Here is a 15914-nt window from a genome sequence, read left to right as displayed (position 1 = left end):
GGCTGTCATAGGGGCGGAGGGGGGAAGGGGGGGGGGGGGGAGAGTGTCACTGTACCTTTCTGTTGTAGTGCTACTGGAGGAGACGGGAGGGGTTACCTATAAAAACAGAAAATTTATCCTTAAAATAAAGCAGCATTTTGTGCTCCTCAAACTTTACATTTATTAACTCAAACGGAAGTCAATGAGGAAAATTAAGCTTATGCTTCATACTTCCCTGATCTGGGGCCATATGAACATATGCAATGAGGTTTGAACCATGAAAATATCGGACCCTTCTCAGGTAAACGATCTATTCCGAAGGTTACCGGGCAAAGATCAAAAGAGAGGCTAATCCCCAGGCAGCGTACTGCCTACCTCCACAAACAAAACAAACTAAATATGGCAATCCTGTGGGAGCTGGGGAACTGGAGGGGCCATTGTGAAAGGCTGGGTAAAGGAAAATGAAACCCTCTTCCTGAGTATGTTTAAATTAAAAAACCCTACACACGCCAGATGAAAAAACCATGTATGCCTTCCTCCCTTCATTCTAATCTGTTGTTAGCCAGGAGAGTTGCTCCAGCTTTACAAATATGCTTGGGGAATTTGAGACTGTGATAGTGAGACCAGTGAGATGAATTCTCCATCTTCTGAGGAGCTTACAATTGCAGACATGGTGCTGGGGTTATTTTTAAAATTTATTTAGGGCTTCCATTCCAGCTAGCACACAGTCACAATATTCTGGGCCATGGATATTCACAGCTGGATCAGGTCCCAAGTATTACTGAGCAAGGAATTTAAACTGCTATTAACAGTAAGTGAATGGTGACTTAAATGTACAGTTGAGTCCTGCATCACTTGCAATCCATATGACACACCAGGATGTCACCAGTGGATGGTTACTATCTCGATCCTGGGCTAAAACCCCCATTCCTTACTACCACAGCTACTACTTTCCAGGAAAGGCAGTATGCTTTCCATGTTGAGATTGACAGCAGAGATTGCACAAAATTACCTTGTTTGATTTGAGAACAGCCAAGTGGGGAGATCCCGATGGGGTGTGATGTAATAACTCAGAAGAGAAGGCCACATTTGCAATCTGCATACATTCTTCAAGAGTCTTCAGGAAAGTGTTACATGTTGATTTCAACAGAGCTCCCATATCAATTCCATTCTGTGAAATAACCAGATGGCAAGACACTTTATTTGCCATCAACCGCCTAATTTGGAAAGACTGACGTTTACAAAACCCATCATCCCAACAGTCGTGTTTCTTAATCATCAGAAGCTCAATATCTTCAAAGAACTAAACATAAGAGGCCATCTTATCACAGCGATGACAGCAGACACTATTGGGATTGCATGAAGATGTTCCTGTTGCTGTCAGCCTCCTCTGACACCAATCTCAAAACGCAGCATTTCAACAGCAACATCTATTTATATGCCACTTGCCCAGAGTTAAAACATGGTAAACACATGCCATGGTGAATTCAGTATTGGTCCAGGACCTGACATTCTGCTATTAGGTTGGCATGACCAGAGGACACCATGGCAAGAGAATGAAAAGCTGACAATTCAAGTGGCCTAGGATAACATTATTTATGTATTGTACCTCTACCCAATGAAAGGTGACTGCAATTGAACAAGGTGCAAAACAAAGTACTATGCTGTCACCAAACCCCTACTTGGTCTACATAACATACTCTGGACAAAGGGTTATATCTGTCCTGACCCTTGTGTATTAGATGCAACATAGAAACATGTTATTGATAGCGGATTGCTATTAGGTTAAACCCTTGCAGCTCTGAATAATCTATTGCCAGGTAAAGGGACACTAAAAATATTGACTCATTTTCCCCACAACACTGAATTATGAAGTGGGTAAATACAACAATTTTTTGTGTGTTTGTTACAACAGTTCTAACAACTGCTTACTAGTCCTTTATACAAGACCAAATTAGGCACAATAACATTACTACCACCACACAGTTTGTTAAATCCATCATCAAGACTTCAGCCAGTGTCTCTACTTGGCTGGCTAGGACACCACAATAACTCCCCTTCATGCAGTCAGCTGCCAGCCCCGCAACTTGTGAATAAAATTCCTCTGGGAGGCACCACAGGAGGACTGTACAACTTGGAAAACCACACCTCCTGTCTGAGAGGCTAAGTTTTTTTCACATATAATCCTTCCACCTCCCCACCCCTCACATTGAGAAGGAGCATACCCTCTTCTTTAGAAGGCCATTCCCAAACTGAGCTCCTTCTGTTAGGAAAGCTTGTAAGAGATGCCTCTGGAACTGGTATTTCTTTTCTAATGCGAAACCAACAAATGTTGTTAAAACTCCGAAAGCCATCACATGGGCCAGTCAGCAAGTTTCTTCCTTTAGTCGAGTTTCACTGTGGCTCTACATTATCTCTTAGTCATTACGTATTCAGCCTAAGAACAGAACTGACTGAAGGAGGATTTTAGCAGTCCTGGAATGCAGTCTATTTAGGATCAGGTGCTATACATGTCTTGCATAGCATCTCTTCATCAAGTATGTGCACTTTATTCCTGGAAACATGAACTATATGCACAAGATCAGTGAAACCATATTTTTTTTTGAGGCATTACTATCATGATCATAGTTACTGTATATGACCTCAGGACTAGCCAGTATAATGGATAGCAATACATAATAAAAATAATATATTGCTAACTAAAGTCTGTTGCTTAGGTACTTTTCTCCTATGTGCATTCAGCAGGAAAGTCAGTGCAACATTAAACTGGATAACATCCTTCCTTAAGTCATGATGGGTTCATTCTGTGAGGTGTTCAATCCACAGGACAAGTCCAGAGTGCTCAGCACCCAGTGGGATAGGGCTGTATGAAAACAAAGTTGTACCTCTGATTCTGCTACACCACAAATGCTAGCTTCCTTAGTTTTATCCACTTGCTGAACAAGGAGGTCACAGTACAGTCTAAGCTCTGACATTTTGGTTTTCAAGGCTTCGGTGTTTTCAGTGAGCTCTAAAAATGAAACAAGAAGAGAGTTGGACACATCCCATCAGTCTTGCAGTAGACGTTTTTGGAAAGTTGAGGAAATAACTAGTACTATTTCAATGCAGTTCAACCCATCCACATTCTCCATTAATCTGAAAATGTAAGCCTTAGAACTAGGATGCCCATATGTTCACTTTATGACAGTTGAAAAACAAGCACCTTTTGATATTTGCCAACACAAACAGGAATAGAGTGTTCCAGCTGAGCTGTTAAATTATAACACACAAACTTACTACAAAAGAGAAAGAAAAGAGTCTCAACCACAAGATGTCTGACTTCATGAGCCTTTTTATTCAAGGACTAAATCCCTACATACTATAATGTGCCTGTTTGCTAAATAATCTGAGATATAAATAACAGTTGTCAGAGGGTCTTAGTTCCTTGTTTGTAAACTACAGGAGGGTGGAAAAGGGACTTGACAAAGACAGCTCATCTTAACACTCATCTATCTCATTATTCATAATTAAGGGACCTGAATGCCTGAAAGCCAGTTTAAAAAACCCCAAATAGATTATGAATGATCCCCAAATTAAAAAAAGTTAATTTTGTTAGCTGAAAGTATTTCAAGTTCAGCGAATGCACCCCGAGTATTTCACCTTGTGACAGTGTGTCAACTTGTGAATTTCATCTTGCTTTGTGTCATTTTATTGATTAAAATGTATAGCCAATTAATTTTGACAACACTTGGGTTTCAATATTAAAAATGTTCAGGAGACCAAATTACCAATGTATTGTCTATAGACAAAACAGTCTTGTACAGGAAAGAGAGATAATACGTCCCCAATCCTTCTGAGAAGCAGGTTCTCACAGCATGTTCTTTTCACCTTGTGCAGAAGATGTGTTCCCAAAATAAGCCCCCAAACCCACCTCTATTTATACTAGACCTGATTACAAATAAAAAGCATGTCGTCATCCAAGACTAATATGAAAATACTGGGCCCCAATTACCTTGGTTTTTTGGTAGCATGGTGTTCCCCTCTTATATTTTGTTTTTGAACACAGAATTCTGAACTAAATGGGCCACTCCTTACCTGTACCAGGGTAGAATACTTACATATCTTGCCTTTGACAGTTTCCTTATGCCAAATGCTGAGTTATACCATTACAAGGTATTGTGGGATACTTACAAGTGAATAAGAGTAATCATAACAAAATTTCACATGATTGCCCAACACTTATATTTAATATACACCACATTAACACCATGTGCATAATACTTTTAATGCATGGGTGTGTAACCTATATGCACTGGCTAACAGTTCACTATTGTAAACTTGCATTGTGGAGTAGACCCTGCATTTTGTGTCTGACTCTTTGTGACTTGTGTTGAGAGCCAGTTTGAATTGGTGTATTTATAGTCTGATGCGATGCATAGCAAGGCCAGAGATGAAGGGAAAGTTTCTCACCTTGGGGAGAGTTAACACAGGAAGTGTCACCCAGATGGTGCCAGATTATTGACTTGCTAATGACTCTTGTCTGCTTTCCCACCCTCTATTCAACAAGGGTGTTGAGCAGGAGAACTCAGATGTCTGGGGCATGGGGCCTCACACTGGGACTCTTCTCCAAGACTGTGCTTATTAGCAGGAAGGTTTCTGCGTGGAAGTGGCTGACCACTGCCAGCAGCAAGAGGGACTTGCTGCAGGGAGACAAGGGCATCTCCACCTAGCCCGAACACAGGCAAATCTCAGAACCAAAAGACTTTCAGGAGCGGTGAGGACACGGAGGGAGGGAATTGCTGTTTTTCCCCATGATCTGTAAGGATATGTCTACACTGCCCACATCACAGCTCTCCAGGTGATAAAAATAACCACCCTGAACAAGCGGTGGTAGCTTTATCGCCGGGAGCCACATGCTGTCTATACTGGCGCTTTTCAGCGCTAAAACTTTTGTCGCTCAGGGGTGTGTTTTTTCACACCCCTGAACAACTTAACGTTTTAGCGCTGAAAGTGGCAGTGTAGACACAGCCTAAGTCTCATGTGCATTCTCAGAGTAAGTGTGTGTATGTGTGTTTAAGACATTCCTTTGAGAAGTCTGGGTGTTCCTTATTTAACTGTCACAGGATCCTTGAAGGCTTAAGTAGCTGTGGGGATTAATTAGTTTTTTCATAATTTAAAATAAACCAAAATCAGAATGTTCAAAGTCAGAGTTAGGGTCAAGGTCCTACATCTCTGATGAGGCCTGATTTTCAGAGGTGCTGAAAGCCTCCTGCCCAGGTTTGGACACTTTAGCTCGAGTACAGATTTTATCATTCCTCAGTTGCAAAACTCCTAGAAAAAATGGGGAGTGTGACAAAGTTCCTCCTCTACCTTGGTGGGTCCTGCGCTTATTGGCGGATTTTCTCGCCTCACAGATTCACCATGTGGGTCGGGAAACAGCCCAGAGACCTTCCCCTCTGGTAGAAGCCACAGTCCAGGTCAGTTCCTCCTGTGTCTGATCAGGAGTTGGGAGGTTTGGGAGGAACCTGGGCCCGCCCTCTACTCCGGGTTCTAGCCCAGTGCCCTGTGGACTGCAGCTGTCTAGAGTGCCTCCTGGTACAGCTGCGCGACAGCTACAACTCCCTGGGCTACTTCCCCATTGCCTCCTCCAAACACCTTCCTTATTCTCACCAGAGGACCTTCCTCCTGGTGTCTGATAACGCTTGTACTCCTCAATCTTCCAGCAATATGTCTTCTCACTCTCAGTTTCTCGTGCCTCTTGCTCCCAGCTCCTTGCATGCACACCACAAACTCAGGTGCCCTAATTAGCTAGCCCAGGGGTCTCAAACTCAGATGACCCCGAGAGCTGCATGAGGACTAGTGCATTGGCCTGAAGGCCGCATCACTGAACCCTCCCCCCGCCCGCTGCCTCTGGCCCCGCCCCCACTCCACCCCTTCCAATTAGGCCCCGCGCCTGCCCCACCTCTTCCCTGCCCCATTCCAATACCGTCCCTGAAGTCCCCAACCCAACTTTGCCCCCAGGGGGTGCAGAAAGGGTGCAGGGTGCAGCGGGGGCTCAGGGCAGGGAGTTGGGGTGCGGGATATGGCAGGGGGCTCAGGGCAGGGAGTTGGGGTGTGGGATGTGGCAGGGGGCTCAGGGTGCAGGCAGGGTGTGGATGTGTGAGCTCCAGCCTGGTGCCGCTTACCTAGAGCAGCTCCGGGGTGGCAGCAGCGCTCACTGGGGCCAGGGCAGGCTCCCTGCCTGCCTTGGCCCCGGCTCCGGCTCCGTGCTGCTCCGTTCCATTAAGCAGCTGGAACCGTGTCCCTGCAGCCCCTGGGGGAGGGGGAGGGGCTCGGGCTCAGGCTTCCCTGTTTGTGCGGCTCTTGCCGCTCTTCTAGGTACCTCCCACAAAGCTCCCATTGGCCACGGTTCTGTTTCCAGCCAATGGGAGCTGTGGGGGGCGGTGCCTGGAAGGAGGCAATGCTGGAGCCCTCTGCCTCCTTCCCCCTCCCCCCGGCCCGAAGAGGCGTGCTGCCGGCTGCTTCAGAGAGCAGCACGGCGTTTGCAGCATCAGGAGGCAATCCCACGGGTAGGCAGAAGGGCGGGGAGGGGTGGGAGGGGCGGGGGGGGGTGGCAGGGAGCTTGGCGGCCCGCAGGCCGCGTGTTTGAGACCCCTGAGCTAGCCTGTCCTAATTGATTCTAGCAGTTTCTTAATTGGCTCCAGGTGTCTTAATTATCCTGCCTGTCTTAATTGGTTCTAGCAGATTCCTGATTACTCTAATGCAGCCCCTGCTCTGGTCACTCAGGGAACAGAAAACTACTCATCCAGTGACCAGTATATTTGCCCTCTACCAGACTCCTTTACCCCACTGGTCTGAGTCTGTCACAGGAGATAAAGAACAAGTAAAAAATGCATTGTTCAGAAAGGCTAGAAATGCCAGATAGACACAGCTCTGAGAGAATGTTCTTACCTTTTTCTCTCTGCGTCCTACTGTCTGTCAGACAGGCCTTGGCAGTTCCAAGTGCAATCAGCCACTTTTGCCTCTCAGCTGCACTTCTGGCTTTCAGGTAGAAGTACTGTTCTCCAGGAATAATCAGATCCATCCGAGTACTATCTGCATGGTGAACTAGGAGCAACACAGATTAAAGTCACTGAATTAAAACCCTACAGTTTCTGAGTCAAAACCCTCCAGTATGGTGCATGCTTTCCCTCACACCCACCCAGCCAACCCATCCTAACTTTGCAATAGAAAAATACTGGGATTCTTGCAAATGTATGGGGAAAACTTGAGGTCAAATAATATTTGAAAGCTAGTTATCAACAGTCAAAAAACTTTCCAACTTGCCATTTTGTGACCCAGGATAGTGAATTTAATTTGTCAGCCTCTGGGGGAAGGAATGTTCCATGCCATGAAACAGGAATCCCTTCCACTTTAATAACAAAAGGGGAAAAAAAAGAGCAATGCTGAACTCTCAGTCATGTCCAGCTGGACCCATGAGGGCTACAATACAATGAGAAAGAAGTGCGAAACAAAGGGAGGGAGAGAGAAAAAAATGGAAGAGGGGAGAACACATATGACACATAGTGATGTGATTTATACTAGTGCGGGGCGGTCAGTAAAAGGGAACACTCTCTACTGTGAAAGGCAGATCTGCGGCAACCTTCTCCAACAAGTCTGTATCCCTGTCCATCTTTCAGTTTTCCTCCCTATATTTATACCTCAAAATTATTGTCACTAGTCTGCTCACTCCTAATGGATTAAGAGTTGAAGTGCGGAAGTTTGTTTACGATTTACACCGCCAGAGTGGATTGTCTTGTTTTAGATCTGTGCCAGGGAACATTTAGCTGGACCTGTGAGCCCCTACACCATGGCTCACAAAAGAAATTAAAGTGTTATGCCAACATGCAGCATACCCATCATACTAGACGTTTATAGTTCTTGGAATACTTTGTTCTTTATTTAATTATTTTAAAGTTTAATAGAGGTTATATTCATGTTGTGATATGGGAGTGGAAGGAGGAGAAGAAATCATGATACAAGACATGTCAGATCACAAAAAATGATATTTAAGAACTATAAGGGAGTAAGAAATTTTTTGGAAGAATTCTGTGCAACAGGTTCTGAAGTTCCTTAGTTACCTTGAATTTCACACACGGCCATTTGGATGCTTCCCTTACAACCCTTCCAGGCATCTTCCCGAGAGTCGTAATATGACAAGATACCACCACAGAGAAGAAACCATCGAGGCTGCCAGCCTGCAAAGCAAAACTGCATTTCTCAGTGATTTAATCTTTCATAGAACACACATTTCTTTAGTCAACAACAATGTGGATTTCTTGTGGGAATCTATACAAGGAAAGCCCAAACAAGAGATACTCAAGATGGTTAAAACTCAATTAACCTAATTTCCATAGAGATTTTTACTGAGCTTTACCACAGCAGCCTTTGGCAGCAATTGCAGGCTTTTCCTACAGCCTTGCTGGATTTGTGAGATGCAGGCGAAAATCAGATAAGAACATTTAGAGGAAGAAATTATCATCCCTTGCTGAGTATTAAGCTACAGACAGACTAATTTCCTCAGTCAAGCATACTGAAGACAGCTCAAGCTCCCATGTTGTTTAGAAAAAACCCTGACGCTCTAGTGAAAGTGCCTGTCACGAACTGTTTAAACTACACTCACAGACAAACACAAATCAGCACGCCAATAACTCTGCAATCCCTGACTCCTAAAACTACAGGCAAAAACAGATGCGCAGGTCCACTCCATTTACAAGCAGTCCTATAGAATCAGGCTAATAGGATGAGATGAAAGGGGAAAAAAATTAAGCTGATTTCTTACTTAAGTTTCTGCAGTATTCTAGATAATGAGTATATGACTCACATCGGAAATTACGAGAGATACTTTTTAGAAAGCTTGCCATTTATTGGCAACCTTGTTCTTTTATTTTATTTGAAAAACATACACCTTTTTGTAACAGGTACATATGGGGAGAACAGACCACACTCAATTTAGGTTTTTAAGTAAAAGCGGGGGTGGAGTTGGAGTGCTGTGAGAGACAAAAATTGTAAGAGTCATTTCTGATTTTAGGCAGATCTCAGTAAGGTGGAGATTATTCAACAAAGAAGAGCAGTTGGTTAATTGCTTCAGACCCTTGATGGCAGAGAAACTCATACTTAAATAATACATAACTTCTCATCAATACAGCCTCTAATTCACTCTGGGGCTCCTGCTACTGTTGATCATAAATAATTTCAGCTAGGCTGTTATGGGTTACAGTATTACCAGAGTCCAACTGAATTACAGCCTCTCAATCAAGGACTGTACAGTCTATACGGCGATATGCAAAGAGTACCTGCCCACATGCTGGTTAAAATGTATTTTAAATAAACTGTATTTTAAATGTATTTAAATAAATTGTCCCCCCTACAAAAAAAGTTAGTCTTTTGCTAAATTAATATCTTATTTCTCTTTCTAACAGATGAGCAAACATAGAATGAGTCACAATTCTCACTACGTAGAACAAGCAAGCATACAGAATGCATTTTCAGAACAAAATCAGTATTGATGTATGAGAAATCAAAACTTTCAGAGCATATAGCATTTTCCAGTAACAGACTTTAATATTTAAAAGGCCCCAGTTTTTTAAAAAGTCAGATAGCAAGGATTTTGCTGGAAGATATATTAGCCACCTGGGACCCAAAGATGCTGAGCTAGGCAGCCATCAGAAGGTTATCGTGAAGGGCTGGCTAATAGTAATAGATGGCTGACAAATTGCTGATACTGCAACAGGGTATCTTTCGTTACAGGAGTTTTGCATTTTGTTATGGTCACAAAACTAACCCTATAAAAATGGATCTTTTTGTGTTCTAGATTAATTTTCTCCACATAGACTTCCATATCGAGTTTGCAAGATGATTTTCCAACTCCCAGAGTACCAGAAGCTCAACCTAGGATCTGAAGAGTTAAAGCTGTGTTCCTTCTGTTTGTTAAAATTGACAACAATAAAGATTCCGGAATAAGAATTTAGGTGCACTTTCACTAATGATGCACTAGGCCTTCCAGAACATAGCTCATTCTTCCACAGCTTGAATTAGCTCTGCAGAGCTACTGGCAGTAAAAGTTTGATGTTGTCGGTAAAACAAGCAGATAAAACTAAAGAGGCACTGAAAGCACATGTCTATCAAGGGCCCAATACAACATTCATTGAGATCAGAAAGACTCCAGTTGACTTCAGTGGGCATTGGATCATGTCCCACCATATTGTACTCTTAAGTGTATTTTAAAATTAGTACCATTAGCAGTTGAATGTTTTTGTCTTATTATCCACCAGAAATATAAATGCCCTTATGTGCCTAAGAATTCAGCATTGTCTTCACATTTCCACAAGCTGGAAGGCCCGCTTGTCTACTTTTGTTTTCACTCGTCAGGAAGTATGGCTGTTACTATCAAACAATCTCAGACTTGTTCAATAATAATATAGCTTAACTTTGGACACAATTCAGACTTCAATGTTGTAATGAATAAGAATCCTGAAAGTCTTGGTTCCAGATTGCTGAGACAGAGGAAAAACAGTTTGAAGACATGTAGCTCATGACAGACACACAGTGCAAATCCAGCTGGAATAACTAAATCCTGGAGAATGCAGAGAAGTGGAACTGATTTCAAGTTTTCAAGAACAGTTTTCAAGTACATAAAAGGTTGTTACAAGGAGGAAGATGAAAAATCATTCTCCTTAACTGAGGACAGGACAAGATGAAATGGGTTTAAATTGCAACAAGAGTGGTTTAGGATGGACATCAGGAAAAACTTCCCAACAGCCAAGGTAGTTAAGCACTGGAACAAATTGCCTAGGGAGGTTGTGGAATCTCTGTCATTGGAGGTTTTTAAGAACAGGTTATGCAAAAACCTATGAGGAATGGTCTAGTTCAGGGGTTCACAAACTTCAATGCACCGCAACCCCCTTCTGACAACAAAAATTACTACACGACCCCAAGAGCGGGGATCAAAGCCTGAGCTCACCAGAGCCCCACTGCTCGGGGTGGGGGTGCCAAAGCCTGAGCCCTACCGCTAAGGGCTGGAGCCTGTAACATGAGCCCCACTGCCAAGGGCTGAAGCCCTTGGGCTTTGGCCCCAGCAAGTCTAAGCCAGCCCTGGCGACGGGTCGCGACTCACTTTGGGGTCCTGACCCATGGTTTGAGAACCACTGGTCTATTTATTACTTAGTCCTGCCTTGAATGTAGGGGATTGGACTAGATGACCTATTGAGGTCCCTTCCAGTCCTACACTTTTTGAAAACATGCTTTGATTAAGAGATGCTAATTTGGTTGGGTTTTTAAAGATACCAAGGTAAGAGATGCTAAGATTTTTTTCAGCCACTGGATTATGAAAGTAATACTTTATTGCTTATTTACTTCTTGGCATTCAAAGCACTTTACAAACATCAGTTGTTAAACCAACTACTGAGGAAAATAAGTATTATTCTTCCTTTTTTAATCTGGAAAGGGAAAAGATGGAGATGTGCCTATGTCCTTCCAGGCTGACGATGGCCGGTGGGAAAATACTGGCCTGCTATTGGTTTAGATTGACATTGCTTCCCTAGAGCAATGGGGAAGAAAGAGTCCCAGTGACCAGCAGGGGAGCTAGTATAAGGCTCTTTCTTGATGCAGACATTCTTTCTAACTACAGACCCATATCTCTTTTCCCTCTTTTGAGAAAGGTTACTTAAGAGGGTTATAGCAGGACTACTTTGACAATTTATGGAGTACGTGGGTTTCTTTGATCTCAGTTAACCACATTTTAAGCCTAGATATGGTTCAGATTCTGAAGTGCCTATATTAGCCAGTGAACTCCTCCTAGCAGACGAAGAAATTCAAATGTTCAGGCTGGGTGTTTTAGATTGGTCAGCTGCTGCTGCTACCATTGGCCGTGAAATTTTCTTGACACATTTGCAGCCCTTAGCAGGGTTGCACAGGTTACTAGAGTGGCACCACTCCTTTCTTTTTGAGGTCTCAGAGGGAAGGTACTCTTATGCGCCAAGATTTCCCATGCAGTGGACTGCACTATTTATTCCATATGATGATACCCAGTTCTATATCTCCATCACCTCTGACCTGACGGTGCAGCGAAACACATGACCAGTGTCTGAATGAGAGTCATGGCTGGATGACAGTTGTGCAAGGGTTGGTCCAGACAAGACTGAGGCAGTATTGATATATTGAAGAAAGCAACAGAAGAGCTGGCAAAGGTGGTATCAGCACTGACGTTTGGAGGAGGATCTTTGGCAATGCCACACAAGTTTGTAGTCTATGAAGTTTATTAAAGCCTGGATTGCTCCTGGATACTCAGGTGGCAGCTGTTGCCTAGAGAACATCCCCTTCTTTGCCCAAACAGGCACCTGGTGAGATCAATACTGTTGGCAGCTGGTCCTCTATGTATGCAAGGAATAAGCCTTTCATTATTAACAAGTCATTTTTCATTTAGTGGAACTATGTCTAGTGGCTAACATACAGAACTAAGAATCTTCTGACTCAATTCCCAGAGCTGACACAGAATTGCTAAGACACCCTGGGCAAGAAACTTATTCTCCATGTGCCCCAGTTTTGTTATCTGTAAAGTGTGGATAATATTACAAAGCTATCTTACAGGGATGTTGCTGGGCATAAAATTCATTAATGTCTGTAAAGTGCTTTGGGATCCTCACATGGAAAGGTGGCTATCAGGATGGACAAGAATTTATTTTTAAAAATTTTAAATTAAAGTCAGGTTAATTTTTTAAAAATAGGTTTATTTTTTAAAAATAAATCTATTCAAAATTAAATTTGAAATTGATAACCTATGTTGATGTCTAAACTTATTATAATCTACTACAACCATTTAAATTATATACAAAAAAAATGAATACAAAAATATTAAGTCGTATACGTTTGCTGCCAAGCTTTAAAGAAAGTCAAACCACCGAATTGATGGAAATCACTGGCTAAACACCTGGAAGTTGAGTTTGTTGAAGAGCTAACCAATATTTAACAGCAGTAGCTTCTTCTGCAAGTAAGAGAGAATACTTTCATCATTTTAATTTATTCAACTAGTTCAGTTCAGTGACCAGATGATTCATAGTTAAGAAACCAATTTGGAGTTGAAAAACTAGTTTTTCCTCTACCAATCTACGAACAGAAACTAGGGTGAAAGGTGGAGCTCCACAATGTCCATCTAGATGTTACAACTAGTAATCAGATACAAACAGTTCAATTCACTAACTGCAGATAATACTTTTGTTATGTAATAAATCAGTTAGTTTTAAATGCAAAATATGTTTTGATAACCTTTTCCACTTATGTATCCAACACATTTAGTTTTATTTTTTTTAAATGCTGCTTTTGTGTATTTAATTGAAATTTAATTTCTATCCAAATAGAGCTCAACACAAATTGCAAGCAAAAAATTAACCTAGTAAAAAGATAAGCTATATAATTGCTTAAATACATTTGTATAGATATAGTGTATTCTCCTGGTTAGCAAAAAGAAACACCAAATTTAGTGTAAAAGCTATATTTAGTTGCAAATCAACATGTTTTAATGGTTACCTGACAAAATGAGCATCAACCTCTCTTTAGAAAAATAACTAAGATGCACAAATGCAAAACACGATTAAAATCAATGACTTAAATCAAGGTTGCCTGCTTGGTGATTAAAAGATTGAAATCAGTGATTTATATCACTTTGATTTAAATCAATCCCCCTGAATGCTACAGAAGTCTCTTGAATATTTGCACTAACAACAAAGGTTCTACTCTACACAGTATTTTTCAAAATCCCAATTTGCTTCATACATTATATGAAAAACATATATATTAAACATCTGCCCATACTTCTTATGAAACCAAGTTCATTCCACATGGTTGCTCATTCAGCACTATCAGTAGTCACACCACTCCCATTCAAAAGGAAGAACAATTAGTCTTTAGCAAAGGAATAATTACAGATTAGATAATTTCTGGATCATTTCTTGTCTCTCTCTGAGAATCAGATTGTCCCTAGAACTAATACAAATACAAGGTTTTTCTCAACATAGGCGCTCCTACACAAGAGTGGGTCTGCTTTTTCCTTATAATCTTCTAATGCAGTGGTGGGCAACCTGAAGCCCATGGGCCACAAGTGGCCCATCAGGGTAATCTGATTGTGGGCCACGAGACATTTTGCTGACGTTGACCTTCTGCAGGCATGGGACCAATCTTACTTAACATTTTTATTAATGACCTTGGCACAAAAAGTGGCAGTGTGCAAATAAAATTTGCAGATGGCACAAAGTTGGGATGTATAGCCAATATGGAAGAGGACTGGAATATCATACAAAAAAGATCCGGATGACCTTGAAAACTGGAGTAATAGAAAGTGCAAAGTGCAAGGTCATACACTTAGGGACTAACAAGAATTTCTGTTATAAACTGGGGACTTATCAGTCTCCCATGTTTAGGAAAGGTGAATTCAAACTGGAACGGTGCAGAAAAGGGCTACTAAGATGATCCGAGGAATGGAAATCTATCTTATCAGAGGAGACTCAAAGAGCCTGACTAGTTTAGTCTACTGAAAAAAGGCTAAGGGGAAATATGATTGCTCTCTATAAATACATCAGAGGGATAAATACTAGGGAGGGTGAGGAGTTATTTAAGTTAAGCCCCAATGCTGACACAAGAACAAATGGATATAAACTGGTCAGCAACAAGTATAGGCTTGACATTAGATGAAGGATTCTACCCATCAGAAGAAGGAAGTTCTGGAACAGCTTTCCAAAGGGAGCAGTGGGGGCAAAAAAACTAACTGGCTTAAAGACTGAGCATATCCCTACGTTTATGGAAGGGATAGTATGATGACACTGCCTACAATGGCATGTAGCCGATCTGCAACTGCCAGCATCAAATATCTCCAACACTAGACAGGAAGGGCTCTGAGTGACTACAGAGAATTCTTTCCCAGATGTCTGGCTAGTGTGTCTCGCCCATATGCTCAGGGTCTAACTGATCAACATGTCTTCGGTCAGGGAGGAATTTTACCCTGGGTCAAATAGGTGAAAACCCCCCCAGGCCCTGTCATTCTCTGCAGCATGGGGCACGGGTCACTTGCAAGTCTAATTTAGTGTAATTGATGGATTCTCTGTAACTTGAAGCCTTTAAACCATGATTTGAGGACTTCAGTAATTCAGCCAGAGGTTATGGTCTATTACAGGAGTGGGTGGGCAAGGTTCTGTGGCCTGCAGTTTGCAGGACGTCAGATTAGGAGATCATGATGGTCCCTTCTGGCCTTCAAGTCTATAAGTCTAAATTCCTGCTCCCTTTAGCTTATTTATGGTGTGGTTATGAGACTGATCTGAGTCAATCCACTGGATTTACACAATGCAAGAGATGACATCTCTCCACTACCACATCCCTTTATTTCTCTCTCCACCAAAACCATTCTCTGTGCTCATACACACTCATTCATATACAGGAGAATTAGACAGCAAACTATACAGGCACCAATACTGGAGTTACATGGCTCACCTGCTGGAAGATTCTGCAGAACAATACAGGAAATACTCTCTCAGTTGCCCCAACACCCCCACCTAAAGAGCAAGGAAAGAAGAGATGAAATGTTCTTGATTCCCACAGCCTAATCAACTTCACTGAAAGAGCGTCTTCGACTGCCTCAATTAAAAGATTATAAGACAAAAAAGGATGTTATATGAAAACATGATCTCAAACCATATGGTCCAGAGCAAGAAAAGCATAGAAATCTAGAACACACAAAGCCCCATAGAAAATTAGTTGGCTGGTCACTGGAACTGCCATACTGGTCTGAACCAGTGGTCCACCTAATCAAGTATCCAGTCTCTGATAGTGGCTAGTACCGCTAAGATTAGCCATACCTGATGCACTAGGAATTACAAAAACTTCAGCTGCATACTTCCAGCTCCCCAAAAGCCACCTTGTTATATATATAT

The 15914-nt window shown here is 42.1% G+C and overlaps 1 protein-coding gene across 2 annotated transcripts in view; it reads right to left on the bottom strand.

Moving 5' to 3' along the window:
- The window catches only part of PLEKHA8 (pleckstrin homology domain containing A8), a 40600-nt gene that overhangs the window by 17711 nt on the left and 6975 nt on the right, over window positions 1-15914 (bottom strand). Inside the window, exons 1-6 of one of the 2 annotated variants that reach the window (XM_034760717.1) lie at window positions 15475-15536; window positions 8079-8195; window positions 6910-7065; window positions 2865-2989; window positions 992-1150; window positions 56-96 (exon numbers count right to left, since the gene is read on the bottom strand). In XM_034760717.1, coding sequence (XP_034616608.1) covers window positions 56-96; window positions 992-1150; window positions 2865-2989; window positions 6910-7065; window positions 8079-8100 — 503 coding nt within the window. In that variant the 5' untranslated portion in view covers window positions 8101-8195; window positions 15475-15536. Of the gene's footprint in view, window positions 1-55; window positions 97-991; window positions 1151-2864; window positions 2990-6909; window positions 7066-8078; window positions 8196-15474; window positions 15537-15914 lie in introns of those variants that run through there. The other variant, XM_034760716.1, reaches the window with a different exon arrangement.

The sequence above is a fragment of the Trachemys scripta genome, chromosome 2 (genome assembly GCF_013100865.1).
Source record: "Trachemys scripta elegans isolate TJP31775 chromosome 2, CAS_Tse_1.0, whole genome shotgun sequence".
In the NCBI taxonomy this organism is placed as follows: Eukaryota; Metazoa; Chordata; order Testudines; family Emydidae; genus Trachemys; species Trachemys scripta.
This window is presented reverse-complemented; position numbering and strand designations above follow the sequence as displayed.